We start from the raw sequence: 18501 nt of genomic DNA, 5'->3' as shown, positions 1-18501 counted from the left end.
CTCAAGCCCTTTTTGTTACTGTTTTTTAATGCTTCTTTTTCCTCCCCCCCCCTCTCATTCCTTTAAATTTTATTTAGTTAATTTAAATTTAAACCTCCCTTGGCTTTGATTTTTTCATTAAAAAAACCCATCTTCCCCCTCTCTCTCCCCTTTGTTTTTACCCCCCTTCTTAGTTTTTCCCTTTCTTCTTTGGTTTCCCCTTTCTATTTATTCACTTTTAAACTTTCCCTCCTCAACCCCCTTCTTTTCTTTTTACTGGTTTTTTCCTCTTTTACTTATTTTTAATTCCCCCCTTCTGTATAAATACATTTTACTCCCCCTTCTTTCTTTATACATAAAATTCCCCCTGTCTATTTTACATTAACTGCTCTCTAAAGACTCCTTACCTTGCTCCTTTCTACCTCGTCATGGCTCCTTAAATTTTCATTAATTTCTTAGGTTTTGAAATTTAAGTTCCTATTAAAGAACCCTTCCATTAAACCCCCAATCTCTCTCTCTCTCTCTCTCTCTCTCTCTCTCTCTCTCTCTCTCTCTCTCTCTCTCTCTCTCTCACAACAACAACCCTTCCTTCTTACCTTTTAGTTGCTCCCAATCTTTTCCCTCTTTTACCTTTCTAAAGGATCTTTTTACCACCCCTATTTTATTAATGTCATTTTAATTGAACCCTTTCCCTCTCTCTCTCTCTCTTATTTCAATTTGCATTAATTTTTTTTACAAATGTGCATTATTTTTACTTTATAAACCTTTGAATGATAATGCTAAACATTGCTCTGTATTAAACCAAAACTTTATTTACAAAGGCTCATTATCTTCGCTACTTAAGCTTGATAAGTGTGTGGCTAAAGCATCGATTTTTATTGTGACTCCAATAACAAGGGAGGGGTGTTGATGACACCTATCTTCCCAACCAAAGTTAAAATTGGTTCTTAGTATTTTTCTTGTTAGATGGTGGCAGGTATGCAGACTCCCCTCTTCAATAAAAGTGATGCTTGCCACGTCTTATCAAAGTGCAACCTTTTGAACAATTGTGCATTCTACAAATTTTTATGCCCATCTCTTATTGACCTTTTTACTTTTCATAAATGACAATTTCTCTTTCTTTTGAGATACATTGTTTTCACTTCACTATGGAAACAGGTCTTGTCAAGTCTAAACACACACACACACACACACACACACACACACACACACACACACACATACACACACACACACGTGCCCATGCACACACACATGCACACGCACACACACATGCACATGCACACACACATGCACACGTACATGCACACGCACATGCACACGTACATGCACATGCACATGCACATGCACGCACGCACACACACACACACACACACACACACACACACACATGCATGCATGTACGGGCACACACAGAGTTGTAAAATATATTTCCTAAAAGTTCTTGTGAAGACAGCTTCATAATATAGAATAAGGCTTTCTATGCTTTGGCTCTCCTACTCCAATATATGGCGTGATTTTTATAGAGACATATTTTGGAAATTAAGCCAGTTATAACATTTTTACCACAAAGTTATGCGCATACATATTAATCGTGAACAAGGAAATCTTGAGACATATAGCTTGAAGCCAGAAAATGAGATTCAAGAGACGATTAAAAGAATTGAAAAGCTCTTTCAAATTTGAAATTACACTCTAGCAAATTAAAGTTTTAAAAGGTTGACCAAAAATCAAGGAAATATGGTGGTATTCCGTGCAAACAAAGTTTTGTGATGTAAAGCTTTGAGATTTCCATCTACAAAAAAAAAAAAAAGACAAATTGAACCATGCCAATGAGCTTGACTATACAAGGCTTGTTGTGAATGAGAGGAAAAAGGTCAAAAAAGATTAGAAGAGGCTCAAGTGTGGTTATCCGTTGATACTTTGGTACCTCTATTGCAAAATAAAATGTTTGAGGAAGATGATGTTGAGACTTTAGTGGATGCTATAAATCCATTTTCCATCGATATGGAGATTAAATGGAAATAGAACCACTTCACACACTATGTGGTAAGTTCTTATATGTGGCCTTTTCAACATTTCTTGCTACTATGAGTTTTCATACATTCTACATTGGTTTTTACATTGTGAGTTTTCTAATCTATTTTGTACATCGCTAGCAGATTTTACATGGCATGGCATGATGGAAGCCTTAGAGTCTTGTGAACTCAAGGCATGGAGAGATCTCACTGGCAAATATGTTGTGCTTGAGTCACTCAACATGGAGGTGGTAGGACTCAAAGTAATGCAATAACACACTTATTACAATGGTGTAAGAGCTGCTAAAATTTTACCATACAATGGATCCTTGGTGTCTCAAGCTATGCGAGAAGTGAACATAAGGAAAGAAGGATAATCATAGGAGCAAACATGGCATACAACTTTGATAAAGGATAGGCTATGCATGGATATAGTCAAATGAACACTCATGGTTGAAAGATTAATAAGTTACAAATTTTATTGAAAGAGTTTTGTTTTATTAATAGCTCATGAATTTTGATAAGTTTTCAATTCTTTAAGGTTTTTAAAATTTTGTTTTTTGAGGACTTACCTATTGCTGAAGAGGTGTGTGATCAGTGAACTCTTGCTGAGTATCTACATCTGTGGCAAGTGATGGAGTCGGATCCATGCATGAAGATGATGGTTGTGCATCATGAGAATCAAAATGTGCTGATATGAGTGGGACTACCTTGTGTTGAGGGCTTACTGTCAAATGTGCCTCATGATGAGGGCTGACCAAGAAATGTGCCTCATGGTGAGGGCTTACCAAGAATTGTGCCTCATGGTGGGCTTATTGAGAAGTGTGCCTCATGCTGAGGGCTTGTTGACAAATGTGCATGATTAGAAACTGTGGGTTGATCCATGCTAGCATCATGCTAGCATGTGGAACATCTATGTCCACTTGCTTAAGACCAATGAGGCTCGAGTCATCGTCATAAGTTGGTACATACCCTGTGGTAATAAATGGTGGAATAAGGTTCTCTTTCTACTCACGGATCTTGTTCGGAGTCATGACTGGTGTATCATCAACTGCGTGATGCGAATAACTCCATGCCAGAGGCTGCTTGGTGCTCTGTCCAAGAGGCTTACTCATGTAGAGTGTCTAACCGTGAGAACACTATAAAACACCAGGTGTCTTATGCCAAACGGTCAAACTATGAACCAAGTCATGTGATGGCAAAACAACCGTGTGCCAAGGATCAAACCTATAAAATGAAGTTGACAACTAAGTGTCGGGCATAGCCAAAAGGCTGTACAAGGCTGATGTATGTTTGCGGAAGCCAATGCCAAAATTAGTCAATGAATGTGACTGTACATGGGTGTCATGTGTGTGCAAATGTGCCAAGTGTCACACTATGTGATGAGCTACCAAATGCCAAGAGTATTGAATTGGTATCAGTGTGTGAATGTGTAAAACACTGATAGACCCGATGGGACTGATGTCGGTGGGATAATGTGGCAATGGCTGATTTGGCTTGGTGGAGTTGGATCCCCTCTATGGTTGTGCTAGTCTACAGCTAGACTACATGTCAGCACTAAATGCAACAAAATGAGTTTTAGTTCATTCATTTAATGTGCTGGATGTGATGCAATGGATCAAGAGGACATTCTGATGATGAAGTTTAAATGATGCTGACCTGTGAAAATATCAAATGTAAAATTTTATGTAACATGTGTGTAGGGCACAAGTACCAAGCAATTTTGCTTTTTGGATCACCATGAAATTCCTCCTAGATCAAAAGTTATGCCTCCTGGAAGGATGGCCAATTTTTATCCCAAGAGAGTGATCAAAATGATGATGTGTCCTGTGGTGAGGTGCTCGATTGAGGTCACATGTTGAAATGCACTATACCTATGAAGAGGCCAGTGTGCCTGGCTGGCACTTTACCATGTGGACGTGATGTGTGTTGCCTTTAGCCTCCTCGTCATTATAGAAAAGTACTCCCATAACTGCATGAGGCCCTCAGCCAAATCTACAACTATGACTCGAAGAAGAGCAAGGGTCCATTTCTCCAAAATCACCAAGTCGGAGTTGGAGAAATCGGCAAGCGTGCTCCAGTGGCTAACCCAGGTCAAGCATATGGACCACCAATCAATCGTGCCCAACATCCTCGCCAGATTGGTAGCACTACAGGTGACCAAGCTTGACTCACAGCAAACTACTTTTGCACCCATATGCGAAAAGACCTCAAGACTCACGGTGAGGTCCTAGCCACTACTTCTGCACCCATATGGGTGGACTACTTCTACACCCATATGTGGAAAAACCTCAAGACTCACGGCGAGGTCCTAGGCAACCCCATGCTATATATGCCAGTGCTCTACCACATCTTGCAGCAATACTTGGATATGGGCTGGTTGACAAAGCAGCCACAAAACCTGTTGTAGAAGAAGAGGAGATAGTGGCCATACCCAAACAACCAAGGACAAATCTAAGCATCACACCCTCCAGCCATGCCACTCAGCCACCCCTTGATAGCCAATTTCACACCCAATATGAAGACCGCCAGGTGTGGGAATTCCTAAGAAGGCAATACCATATCGAGCATTCTGCTTCGCTCTCTAAGGGCAAGGCCACCACTCTGTATACCATCAACATTGAAGACTTCCCTGGGGATGATATTGTACACATTGGCCTCCACCTTGGAGCCCAAGGTACTCAAGCCACCCCCTTTTCTCCCCAATTCTCTTACGGGCAGCTACAACACCATGTGAGTTGAGCAGCTCTCACATGCCAATCAGATGGAGTTCCAACTCTACTGGATGCGATCACCCAGTTCTCGTAGGTGGCGTGAACAATTTTGTAGAGGAGGCAAGAGCACCCCTCCTAGCTATCATCCTCTCTCCTCCTCTAAACACAACTTAGCACACGTGATAGCCACACGCTTATGGTCATTGCACAAGCTACCAGGAAACCCGCCCTCGTCAAAGCAGAGGAATATCGAGCCAACGCTGAAGAACTAGAAGTCCTCACCAAGATCAAGGATGTGCTTTCTGCCAGTGAGTCCATGGTCCAAACCCTCATGGGCCAGTTGGATAAGGTAGAATCCATCCTTCCTGCCATGGAAGAACGTAGGGTGCAAGCCGAGGAACAACAAGCTAGATTGAGGGAGGGGTCTGATAGATAGATCCAAACCCTCCAAGATCTCCTAGTGTAGGAGTGCATCCTCACCTTCACCATATGCAGTCAGAGAACAAGATCCTGTGCACCTCTGGCCACCTAGAGGAATCGACATTGGAAGACAGGGAGAAGCGGGAGTTCCAAATGTATTGGGAGGTCTCTGCACAATTCGGAGGATTACCAGAATTCGAGCGATTGCGTTTGAGCGAGGTGAAAGTTTGAGCAAGGCCTTTCATAAAATTGAAATTCTAGTGTGATGATTTATGTTCAAAAAGTAGCATGCATTGCTTACTTTACAGTTGTTGGAACCCATGATATTGTGAGGAATCAATTGTCTTACATACAAACAACAATTTTTGAAAATGTTTGGCAATGATTTTGCAAGGGTCAAGGAAGGAGGGGTAGAAGAAGGGGATAGAGTATGTGTTTTTCTTGTGAAATTTCCATTTTCAAGGCAAAAAATAATGGCAGGAGGAGCCTCGTAGGAAGCTACAGCCTCCTGGGAGGCTCCTCCTTCCAATTTTATTTGGGCCATAACTTGGTCAAAACGATCGAAATGATATGAATGAATCCATTTATCATGTTAGAGTGTCAAAATTCTAGAGCTTTATTATCTTTGTTTCATCAGAGCTAAACCTTATCAAACTTTATATTTTCTTAAAATTTTCTCATATAGAGTTCAGGTCCTTGGTTCCCTCCCTCCATCCCATAGGTAGATACATGGTCATGGAAATATGAAGGTGATCCATATTTTGTAAGCATCATGGTCATAAGGTGATCAATAATTTATTAGCTCCATAGTTTAAACATTTTATTCATGTGATCAAATCATATGGGTAGCATAAAAATCGAGGAGCTACAAATAGTTTTTTGTGTGGGGTTTTTCTAGGAGGAGCTTCTATATCATGGGCAGGACTATTGTTGTTTGTATGTAAGTCCACAAAATAGAGAAACCCGTTTAACTCACATGCTACCTTACATAATTTTGAGTGACTACCTCGAGGTGGAGACATTGCAGCATTTCCCCTTTTGTATCTATTGAATGATTTCTAACTTGCAAGGATCGAATAATAGGTTTTATCTTTGTATGTTGCTAATAATTTTTCATTTGGTATTCATTGAATCATTGCTGACTTGCGTGGACTTATGAGTGATCCCCAATAGTAAGTTTTATCTTTGTATGTTGCCAAAAATCATACAAAAAATAAGTAAGATAGTGTCATGTAGATTCAACCATTTCTAGTAAAATCCTCACAAGTTTAGTTCGACAAGCTCGCAAGTCTCCACCCAATGCCAGGCATCCCTTAGCATGTCATGTAGATGCTAAAATCCATCGCTCGAACTCTGGGCTCACTCGAATGCAGTCGCTTGATGTTTCGACTTACTCCACTTACACGCTCGCCCCACACACCATCCCCCAAATACTTTAAATGCACTTCAGCGCACTCTGTGCACAGAACCTAATCTTTGACATAGACATCACTGCCCCTCTTCCATCCAACGCACTCCAAACCATCCTCTGTCACAATCCTGACGAACCATTACCACCCCATCCTCACCATGTCGTATGTCTCCCTTGACCTTTAGCTCACGAGTCATCACGGAATCCAAACTCATCCCATGGGTCTACACTCCCGATAGCCTCCAAGCTAACATCAACTACTATGGCCGGGCATCTGCCCTCCAAACGCAACGGCACACTAGTTGCATACCACTCCACCACCTACCATCCCCTCGAATAATCATTTTGTAAAACCTGGTATTACAGTGCTCTCCAGGAATCCCTTGAGTCCCTAGTTAGCAATTTTGAAACTATTCATGTAGCCTACTTGAAGATGTCACCAAGGAGGAAGGGTAGGAAGCCATAGCTATCTTCAACTCCATCGCCCCCCCCTGCCAAGATTCCCAACAACCCACCAATCTCATCCTACCCCCTCTACCCCACACAAACCTCTCGAAGTACTCCTCCAATGTCTCCAACACAAGATCTGCATGGCAAGGGACCTCCTAGTCCATCTCCTCCAATGCTCTTGTTGACTTTTTGATGAGGCACTCAACACGCTCCTGAAGCCAATCAATTTTGAACCTACGCCCATCGATCCATCGCCCACAGGGATTGCTAAGGAATAACCTATGCCCATGGATGATGATGATGTCCCTCCAGCACCCCCTCATCCCCGCCTAAAGATGTCCAATGGTAACCTGATCTGCAGTCCTTCCAAGACTTGTTCGACATCTCCCTAATGCATCACTGGAAGGCTCAGCTCATCCGAAGTGCACATGTGGTGCTTACCACCTAGCCCCCGATGTGCCCATTCTACTCACCGACTTGGACGCTAGCCTTCAACCCCATTGGTGCATCCCTTTTTAGAAGAAGGAGAAATTTTGGCACTGCTACTATTGCAGTGCACACATGAACTAGCAGATCCATCCCCTTTACATGCCCATGGAATGACGATGGACTTGGGCCCACTTTCGAGAGCTCCAACAAAAGGACCCAAATATTCTTTACAACTTCTTGAAGTACAATTTTCCCAAGGAAACGATTCAAGAAGGATTTTGCTTTTGCCTCTAGCCATTCAACAACACCTACGGCTCTGTTCTAGACCTTGTGGTGGTTGGAGCGGTCCACTTCAACCGCCTCATTCTCCTCCTCCGTGATCTCCCTACCCACAGTCGGCCCATTGACAACAAGCTCCATAATCTCAACAACGAGATTGTCTTCAACCCTAACATTAACCCCTCTCAATAGCTCCACGACCTCTACCTCTACCTTTGAGTCCACAACCTCCATGGCCATCACATTGGCACCTTCGAGGACATGCATGCAACCACTTTTGGAAGTTTTGTTCTTACTTCATGTAGATCACCCCCACCAATTGGACCGCTACGAAATCCTCCAGAGATTCCTCTCCACCCACCAACTCCGGCATGACTGATCTGAGGGCAGCTCAACAACAGGAAGGGGGGCGTGTTAACAACCACAGCCATGGAGCACGGTGATGGACTTGGCCATATGGATTTTGAGCCACAAACGGCTCAACACCAAGCTGGGATGATGGGGCTTGAGCCGCAAATGGCTCATCATTCTAGTCCTATGGGTTTTGAGCCTCAAATGGCTTAAGATAGAGGTAGGTGTTGAGATCATCCAAAATGGCAAGGATAACACAAGAGACATTTGGATCCCGTAGCGATGGTATGCATTAGGGATATAGACAAGGATAATGGCAAGAAGGCTAGCATTGAAAAGCGACTGTGAAAATGACCTAAAGTGAGGTGCTTATAAAGGGGCCAAACCTAAAGGACCTTAAAATCTTTCTTTATTTATTTTTAAAAACTTAACATTAAATTTCTAAACTAAGGTTTAACAATCCCCTCCATGGCAAAACTTTGCTCTACATACTAAGAGAATAAAAATACTACAAAAAGTTATGTATAACATTATACTAGAAAATTTTGCAATCTCCCAAGTCCCATTTTAAAATAACTTTACTTAAAAAATAGAAATAAAAGGCTTATTCCAAAACACCCATGGGAAATCAAAAGCATCTCTCTCTCTCTCTCTCTCTCTCTCTCTCTCTCTCTCTCTCTCTCTCACACACACACACACACACACACACACACACACATGTACGCACACTTTGTTACTAAGTACTTATGAGTTTCTTTGATTACAAGGTAGATTCAAGATAGCTTTGGAAAAAGGAGGATAACATAAGCCAAAAAGGCACCCTACAATGATGAAAGTTATGGCAAGTTTATTGCAAAGAAAGAAAGGAGGGAAAGAGGGGAATTACTCACCAAAATGGCTACCTAAAGCAAATAAAAGCACTAATTAATGCATCAAAGATCGTAAACTAAACTAAACTAAAGGGGGAAACCAAGCTAAACTAAACTAAATAGATCGGGAAACTAAACTAAAGCTTAGTGGATTGCAAAAGACTATATATATAAGAAGGACTAGTCGACTAAGGGAGATTGCCTTGAGAAAAAATAAGAAGGGCTACATGATCGACATGGTGCAATCATGTGGGTTGGACTAAGATCTCTAAGAAGACTTGTTTTTCTATGGTATTGATGGGAGAAAGAATTTCATTTGCCTAGTTGGGATTGCCCTTACACACTAAATCCTTCTACATTGCCTTTTGGATATGATCTCTACAGTAGCTTTTGTACTCTAGCCTTTGAGATTAGTTCTTAATATGATATTTTAGTGAGTAAGCGATGGTTCAATAGACTACTTTCTAATACTTTAACATTGATCCATTATTCTCATTAGGGTATTAGAGATGCTCAAACAACTATATAAGAGCAGTGACGCATGATATGATTCTTTATGCTAGTTTTTCTTGTTTCTATTTCATAACTTTGCCTTTGATTGTGCATGCTTGTGATCTTGTAGTCCTTTCTTCTTAATCCAAAATTTTACACAAGTTGTATATAGAATGCTTTATTTGCAACCCCTAGCATATTTTAGAAGAACATTCTAGTTGTAGTACTTGCTATGTTTTAGAATAGATCGTTGTCCATTTTTTGGATGAAGATAGGCTGATTGCTTGCTATGAATGTAAATATAATAAAAATATGCATGACTAATAGTATGAAATGCAAAAATTCTTTTCACTCTAGACTCTGTTGGCTTCTTGAAAAGAAAAGAGTAAAGTTCTACGTCGATCTATTCATAAGCATAAGGTATAAGACAGGTAGACACCGTTTCAAAACATACCAAAATATGTTTAAGGTTGAATCTTTTGGTTATTGTTCCCAAAAAGAGAGCTCTGGGAACTTTGTTTAGAAAGAAAGAACTATTAATATGCAGACTAGGTACTATATGGACTAGGGTACAATTTTTTTGTCAGAATATATAATTCATGGAGGTTTTGGTAATGTTAGATGTACAAATATATATATATATATATATATATATATATATATAATGTTTGATATTTACACACACGCATACACATTTATATAAAGGCAAACAAACACACACGTATTTGTACAATGTACATGCATGTATGTGTGTGTGTGTGTGTGAGAGAGAGAGAGAGAGAGAGAGAGAGAGAGAGAGAGAGAGAGAGAGAGAGAGTTGAGGGAGAGAGAGAGAGAGGGAGAGAGAGAGAGAGAGAGAGAGAGAGAGAGATTTAAGCACCCCATCCTATAAAACATTCGTGCTGCTAGAACCATCCTATAGAACACCAGGCCAAGATAACACAAAGTATGCACCTACATTTCCATAATTTTAGCATATAGAAATAAGAATCTACATGTTAAATTATCTCACCTCCTTACATACTTTAAGGTGGTAATTAAAAGAGTGTTGAGCTTCAAGCATAGTTTGCCAAATCTCTTGTCAAATTTTGACAATCATTTAATGTAGCCAAGCCATATTTTACCCTAGATGTTTAACTAGGATGTATGAATCTTCCACAATATATATTATAAATTGAACACATGCAGTACATGAAGGTTATGTACATCTTTCCAATTGCAACCAACCCTATGTGCATGACTCAAACAAGGTTGGGCAAAAGGTGACTCAATGGAAAACATTCATATGCCCAAGAACTTGCACATAGACTAGGGAAGACCCCATAGAGTAGAGTTATTGGTGGTTAAGGATGGATTATCCTAGATGATAGATGAGAAAGAAAACAAGGTTAAGAGTCTAAAAATGTATTCTCATGCCAGACTTGGTTGTCGACAAATGCTATATGTTTATATGACAAACTTTAATGTGATAAAATTCACCTATTGTTTGACGTCTATGGTGTGCAATGTAAGCATCTACTAGGGCCAAGTCATGGACATTTTCCATTAACTCTAGGGCCTCAAGGATGTGATGGTGCTTCCAGTATGTGTGGTGGTTTCCAAATGTTGTGCTCTATACTCTTGATTCCTATACTTCATATGCCACATGAGAGTCAAGCGCCAGCTTGTATTTGAAGTGACTTAAAATATCGCAACATGAGGCCAATGAAGTTTACTCCAAATAACGAACTAGAGAAAATAGAAGGAATAAGATCCCAAATGAAGCCTATGGAAGAGAACATCAATGTTAAATTCTCCCACCGCCAATGTATTATCAAAATTTTAGTCAAGACAATGAAGTGCACAATGATATTGGTGAGCAGCCTGCCAAAAAGAATGAAAGCTAATTGGATCTTCAACTAAAACAAAAACCAGTTGTTGTAAAAAAATAAGCATATTCCTTAACTCGAGCAAGAGCAATTCCAAATATTAAAATAGTCTTATGGACATGTAAGCACTTCCGAGTAGTATTGCATGCTACAAATGCTCTAATTTGAGAGGCTCATAATGTGGAAAACCTCTACCATGAGAAAAGTAATCTTTAGATGCAACAAGTACAATACAACATTAATAACATGCTTCATATCAGCATGCTTCACATCGAAACATCATGATGTGCCCTTGAGGAATGCTCGAATAAAAGGCTGAACACTTGGATACAAGGCTAATTACAAAAATTTTGAACATAAATAATTATGTCACCAGACCTTTTAAATAATCATAGGCAAATACTATATGAATTAGCATAAACAAAAGATTATCCAAGCTTATTTAAAAAGAAAGAAGGTAGGCATTCTTGAAAAAAAATAGAATTGAACATTTAATGCACACCTGGAAAACAAATTTAAAATGCATGCATAAATGCTTGCATATTTGTCGATCTATATGTTTTCCTAATTAACATGGTACATCATTCACATAAGATAAGATTATTCCCTTATGCAAACACATACATAAACAAGGGAGGAGGGTAAGAGGAGTCCATCAATGCTTCCAAGCATAATTAGGATTATGTTCAAGAATATATGCATACATTGAGAGATATATATACATTTATTAATGTATGGGAAACATACTTGCACCTGCACATGCCCACAAAAATGGGTAAACATACATATGCACTTTCATATCTCTAGATGAATTCGAGAACATGCCCAAACTCATCCTCTAAAAGTACAAACACTAGTGCAATTTCATCTCATGATAGTCACTCATAAGAGTGACAAAGATAAACTCCATCACACATAGCAAGGACTAACTACTATGACGTCCCCACTGGCGTCATCAATGCCCAACAGTGGGTGTAGACCATAGTATAAACATATGCTCGCAAACACGCTCTCACACATACAAATCCACACACCCACACTATACAAAGGTCTTCGTACTGAGTTTCTATCAACAATCCGGAGGTGAAGGGCAGACTCAAGCCCCATGACAAAGGCTAGCACTAAAGGAGAAAGCTAATAAAAAAGTAGTCCACATTCTCTTCATTTAAGCTACAACTACGTGTGAAGACAATATGATTTCATTTTAGTCTCTCCCAAACGAGCATCCAAGCAAAAAAATGCTTAGACCATCTAGCTAATAGGGCAACGCACCACATACGATAGAAAGAATTCATTGCAATATCAGCAAGCCGCAACATGGACGAAAACTTTAAGATAGAAAGAATTCATTGCAATATCAATAGGCTGTAAAAAGGACGAAAACTTCACAACGTGAAATTTACATGTCTACTAATATCTTAGAAGCACAATAAGTATGCACATAAGTTCCAAAAATCTTAATATCTAGTGCATTTCAAGGTATCTCACCTCCTACGTTGGTAATTGAAAGGGAACAGAGCAAAATCCTTGCATTTAGACAACATCCACACCTTACCCGTATTAGACATTAATTTGAGATGTATGAACTTTCCACCACTTCCATGACATAGTAGAATGTAGTTATCCTTCATGTATTGTAAGCGTTCCATTCAGTAACGAGTGTGCGAACTAGTCTTTCTTTGGATGCTATAACAAACAATGCTGGACAAAATGTGACTCCAAGACAAACATTTATCTGTTGTTAATGCGGCCTCAATTTAAGCATCTTATACAATATCTTAGTCCGTTGCCACAATCAGAAACCTTATATTTAGCCTTGAGGAGAGGAAAATTTCTGTGGAACTCCTCCTGTTCGGCACCTCAGTCACCAATAGGGACTTAATAGTTTTGTACGCCACAAATGCCATGCTCACTGTTAAGTGACAACAGTAGAGCACAACTGGTTGGATGGCCCTTATTGAAGAACAGCCCAAACACAATATTAGAGCGATTGGCTCATCATCTTCCAATCTAGTAAATTCGAACTACAGTGCGAGCTAAACAAATACAAAGAATACGATTCTGGATGCGCATTGATCTCTGCAGGGAGAGACAAGCTGCAGACAGACAGTGAAAGAGAGAGAGAGAGAGAAAGAGAGAGAGAGAGAGAGAGAGACGAAGACGAGGAAGAAAGCAGCTATAGGTCACCGGAGAATGATGCAAAGATCAAGAACCGCGCAATTCCAGAGCAGATATAGAATGCTGCAGAGATTACGAACCATGATGCGTGGTTTGCTGGTTGGAATGCTTCGTTTGAGATTTGGTACTACGTTCTCTGAGCTCGTAGATTGACGAATTCATCAGGATCCTGTCGTGCTCTCCTCCACCTCATAATCAACAGAAATAGAGCTGCGGCAACCACAATCACAACCACGCTGATACCCACAATGGCCCCTTTGGAAAGATGACTGCCTCCACCTGAGCTGGTACTCAAAGCAGAGGCAGCTGGTGCAGGTGAAGGCGCTAAAATCTCATTCGCTACCGACGGACAGTTAGGAATCCCAGTGAGGAACTTGGACTTGAGCGACGTGTGATTGTAGCACAACCCAGTGTTTCCTCCGAGCTTCAAGGTGGTGAGCCTGTTGAGGAAGGCGGTAGTGAAGAGAATTTGACCGGTGAGATCGTTTTGGCTAAGATCCAGGTACTTGAGAGCCTTCATGCTGGTGATGTTTGCCAGGACGGATCCATTCAGTTTGTTATTGCTTAGATCTAGATGGGAACAGTTGTGAAGGTTGGCTAGAGATCCAGGAATAGGGCCAGAAAGTTGATTTCCTGCGAGATTGATGGTCTCCAAATTGCTCAACTGACCAAAGAAGTTGGGAATGACACCCTTGAGCTGATTGTCACTCATATCCAGGTGCTTAAGAGAACCGAGATTTCCCATCTGAGAGGGTATAGTCCCGTGTATCGAGTTCCCAGAAACATCTATGTACTCCACGCCAGAAGGCCAGGTGTTTCTGGGTAGCACCCCAGCCAGATTCACCCTTGACACTGTGAGCTGCGTCACCGATTTCCATCCCTCCGTCATGACATTCAGCCCACTCGCAGTCACCTCCACGTCCGTCACAGAAACTGTGTCCAGATTATTCAGTTTGCTCAACCACGCCCCGGATAACATCGGCGCCTTCTCATTTGTTCCGGTCTTGCCCAGACTCGTAGTACATATAAACGAAGTCAAGGACTTGATGAGAACCGACGGCACGTGCACAGGTTCCATGGGACAATCCGAGAACGTAAGCGCTTGGAGCGAGCTGAGGTTGAGCAGGGCCGCTGTGGTCAGTTTGGCGGTAGCGGGGCAGTTGTTGAGGCTGAGGGCGATGAGGTGTCGGGGGTTGGAGCCAGAGTCACAAAGCAGGGTACTCTTGGGGGTAGAGCAAGGATCAGATTTGGTGAAATTGACCTGCAGGGAGTCCAATGCAAATACTTGGGCGGGATCGAGGGTGGGGGAGCCGGAGACGGGAGAGGGAGCAGAGGCAGAAGCGGCAGGGGAAGGGGAAGGGGGGAGAGATGTCTTAGGGGCAGGAGCTACCTTAGGCACGGAGGCGGGGGATTTGGGAGGAGGAGCTACTTTGGGAGAGGAAGCAGATTTGGGAGGAGGAGCAGCTGTGGGAGAGGAAGCAGGTTTGGGAGGAGGAGCAGAGGCAGGGGAAGTTGGGGGTGTAGAAGCAGCAGCTTTGGGAGGAGGAGCTGTGGGTGGCGAGCTTTTGGGTGGAGGAACTGCGGCAGCTGTGGGAGGAGGAGCTCCCGCAGCTGTGGGAGGAGGAGCTGTTGAGCTCTTGGGAGCAGCAGGAGCTGGTTTTGTTGTTGTCGCTGGAGCTGGAGCTGCTGCACCTTCCGCCACCGCCACCATCACCACCACAAGCAGCCATAGCCATAGCCATCGAAGCTTCGCACTACTCGCCTGCAGCTCCTTCGCCATTATCAGCAACTCGGGTTTTTCTTCTTAGACGAGGATCAAAAGCAGTCTGCGCGTTTGCTGCTTAGCTGCTGCTCATCCACAACAACAATGCGTCCTCGCCAAGCTCATCAACTCACGCAGACTTTCTTTCCTCTCTCTTCTTGCCAACCAACAACAACAACAACAACAACAATCGCCGCCTCTTTGTGCTACTCGTGTGCACAATACAATGCACCTCTCACTCGCCCTGCAGACAGCGCCTCTGTTACAGCAGCCGCAGCCGCAGCTTGCTGGGAGCAACCAGCTCACGCGCTCATCCACCAGTAGTACTTAGCATTACTTAGTAGAGGAGTTTTGAATCACAGACTCATGTAGCTCCTCAACCCCCCACAAACTACTCGCCCAGCAGACAACCCTTGCTCTATCTTAGCACAGAAATGCTGAATCACAGACTCATGTAACTCTTCTTCCTGTCAAATTCCCCACAACCTACTCGCCCATAAGGCAACCCTTTCTCATCACAGACTCATGTAACTCTTCAGCTTTCTGTCAAATTGCCCACAAACTAATCGCCCATAAGGCAACCCTCTTTCTCTCTCTCTCACACACACACACAAACACAAACACAAACACCGTCTACACGGCTTCACGCATAAGAGAAAAGAGAAAGGGATGAATTAGGACTTGACGAGCAAGGTGGTTGTTAGAAGGTGAAAGGGGTGCGGATCTGTAAAGCTGTTGATGGTCGAGGGGGGGTTGTAGTCAATCAAAGTGTGGGCTGTGGGTGTTAAGGCACTGTCCTGTGAGCTGGAGTGGAGGGAGGGAGCGAGGGACTAGCAAGCAACATAAAGTAAAGCTTATTGCTCTAATTATTAGAAGGAAAAGAAAAGGGTGAGGTCACGTGGATGCATGCATGGCCAAAAAAGCCTATGGCCTCGTAGCTGAGCTTTCCACATCGCCAGCTTGGTTCTCCTTTACCCTTCATTTGTTTATTTCACCACTTCACGTTTGGTGCTCCATCGCCCCTCATCGTCGTGGGGGGCTCCTAGATGCCACCTCTCCCATTGGATCAAGCCTTAAATCAGGGGAATATGGTGGCCCTTGATAAGAATAATGAGATGATTATCATCAGATGGCGGCAAGATGTGAATGTGAGAGTATACAATCAATAGTAGTCCTACAACTGTGCATGTAAAGAATGGTTTTTGCGAGACCAAGGAAGGGGCCTAAACTCCTACTTTGTGCATCTTCAGGCATGAATCTCAATCAACTAGAACATTAAACATACTCAATCCCATTTTGCAGCCATGGTTTGCCTTTAGAGCAAGTAATGATCATCCCGCTATTATTGCTTCTTCAATGTGTAGTGTGAAGAGTTATCTTGGTGGTGAAAATTAATAGTGTGTGAATGGAATCATTTTCAAGTCAAATTTGCATGCATTCCTTCAACCTTGAAAATTTATTAATCTTTCGAGGGCTATATATAATAAGATATTTCAACAAAAAAAAAGACTTGGGTGGTTGGATGGAGGCAAACTCGATGTTGCAGGGAGGGTTGGTTTCTTCAAAGCAACCCACTGTGAATTATTCAATGTTTTTGCTTGCTTGATTGGATAGATGGATAGCACCTCTTCAACTTCATAATCACCTTAGCTCCTCATTACTCTCTATGTAGCAACACATGCAACTCCGCGGAGCAAATTCCGTTGCAAATCACACTTTCCTCTAGGACACCAAAAACAAGATGGACAAAGTGCAACTGGTGTTGCACTTGGTGACTACTTGATCCTTGCCCGCATCAAAGCCCACGGATTTTCCCATTGCCTACACAAAAAAGGACCGCCATACGCAAATAAAAGTTGCTGCATAGGCCATGCTTGCTTATATTTTCCATAATCAAAAGTTTCAACTAATGGCTAGGTGCCAAATTGTAATCGTGATGCGACCTCGTAGCACTAGACATGATCAAACAGTAGCTAGAACAGCTGCCGGTTTCATAATTCACAAGTTTGTCTTGTTCTTCTATAAGAAAAGGAGCTTTAGTAAGATGCCTTGTGCTATAATATTCGTATAAGTCATTTTATTTGTCCCAACATTTGGAAACGTGCTTGAGGTCATGCGTGTTACTTTAGCATCAGATTCTACACATCCTCAAATACAACCACTATTTGCATGTCATGTTGTGGTTACCTTAACATTATTTGTGCAATTCGCAACAACTATTTGCAAGCCATGTTGTGATTACCTCAATAATACCATTTCCAGTCCGTCAGTGCATGTACTTCTATACAAATTCCCTTATATTACTTGTAAGAGATTGTAAAGATCGAAACATTGCCACCTCAACATATTCATCATCTCAAAGGGTCCTTGATAGTTTCTATTTCGCTTTCAAAGAACCAAAAAGTGAGACAAACCACCAAGAGGGTCACCAATGACAATTAGACTTGCTATATCACAATTTGATACAATGATGGGTCATATTGTACGATTGCAATCTCAAAAGCCTGAAGATTAAAGGGAAATTTGTTTGTAGGGTTGTTCCAATGGGCAACTAGTTATTCCTAAGAGGAAAATATTCAAGCAATGAGAATCGTGCAATTTTTAGAATAAAAGGCTAGATTAATAGCTTTTCTTGATCACTAAGTCACGAGTTATGCAACACACATTTAATGATTGTTTGTTTTTTCTATCAACACACTTAGTGATTGACTATGGCAATTGGGTTTTTGTAGGCATGTTGGGCATGTGGGTTTTGCCTTATGCAAGTGTCACTTTACCATGATTTGTTTTTGTTAGGATACCTTTCCACACATTTCCTATAATGCTAATGTGTCAAAGCATGTGACTCAAAAATTTATAAAGAGTCCTTGAATTTATGAAGTGTTTTTTATGGTTAATCACCTTTGAACATTGACTAGGAAAATATATTTTACAAGTTTTTATTTGGATGATTTTACAATAGCATTTGCATGCACTTCAACCATGTTAAAAATGTAAACAGCAACTTGAATTAAATGTGTGGGCTTGAAAGCTTAAAAGTGTATATAGGGTCGTGCTTTCTTCGAATTTTTACACCATGAACGTGGAAATACATTTGGATAGGATCCCTTTTAATCATAACATTTTGTTTTTTTACATGATAGGATATTTATCCGAGATCGTGGGTTCTTGGGAACCTCGAAAATCTAAAGATATAGAATATTTATGTGATCATACAAATAAAAGGGAAAAGGAGGCTTGAAGATACTTACAATATTTTGTAAAACCTCAATGAGTTCATA

General features: G+C 41.4%; 1 protein-coding gene across 1 annotated transcript; it reads right to left on the bottom strand.

Annotated features, from left to right (window-relative positions):
* Window positions 1-13031: 13031 nt before the first annotated feature.
* LOC147900872 (receptor-like protein 51) lies at window positions 13032-16014 on the bottom strand. The gene has a single exon (XM_087375943.1). It carries the CDS (start codon window positions 15236-15238, stop codon window positions 13586-13588), a length of 1653 nt encoding a protein of 550 aa, XP_087232069.1. The 5' UTR covers window positions 15239-16014; the 3' UTR covers window positions 13032-13585.
* Between the last annotated feature and the right edge of the window lie 2487 nt (window positions 16015-18501).

Source organism: Dipteris shenzhenensis, chromosome 6 (assembly GCF_047967505.1).
Source record: "Dipteris shenzhenensis isolate YYH24624 ecotype China chromosome 6, Dip_SZ_1.0, whole genome shotgun sequence".
In the NCBI taxonomy this organism is placed as follows: domain Eukaryota; kingdom Viridiplantae; phylum Streptophyta; class Polypodiopsida; order Gleicheniales; family Dipteridaceae; genus Dipteris; species Dipteris shenzhenensis.
The sequence above is the reverse complement of the archived record's forward strand: the minus strand, read 5'-3'. Positions and strand labels throughout refer to the sequence as shown.

Excerpts from the sequence above, each read along its gene's own strand:
- LOC147900872 (XM_087375943.1), bottom strand. The coding sequence starts at position 15,238 with ATGGCGAAGGAGCTGCAGGCGAGTAGTGCGAAGCTTCGATGGCTATGG.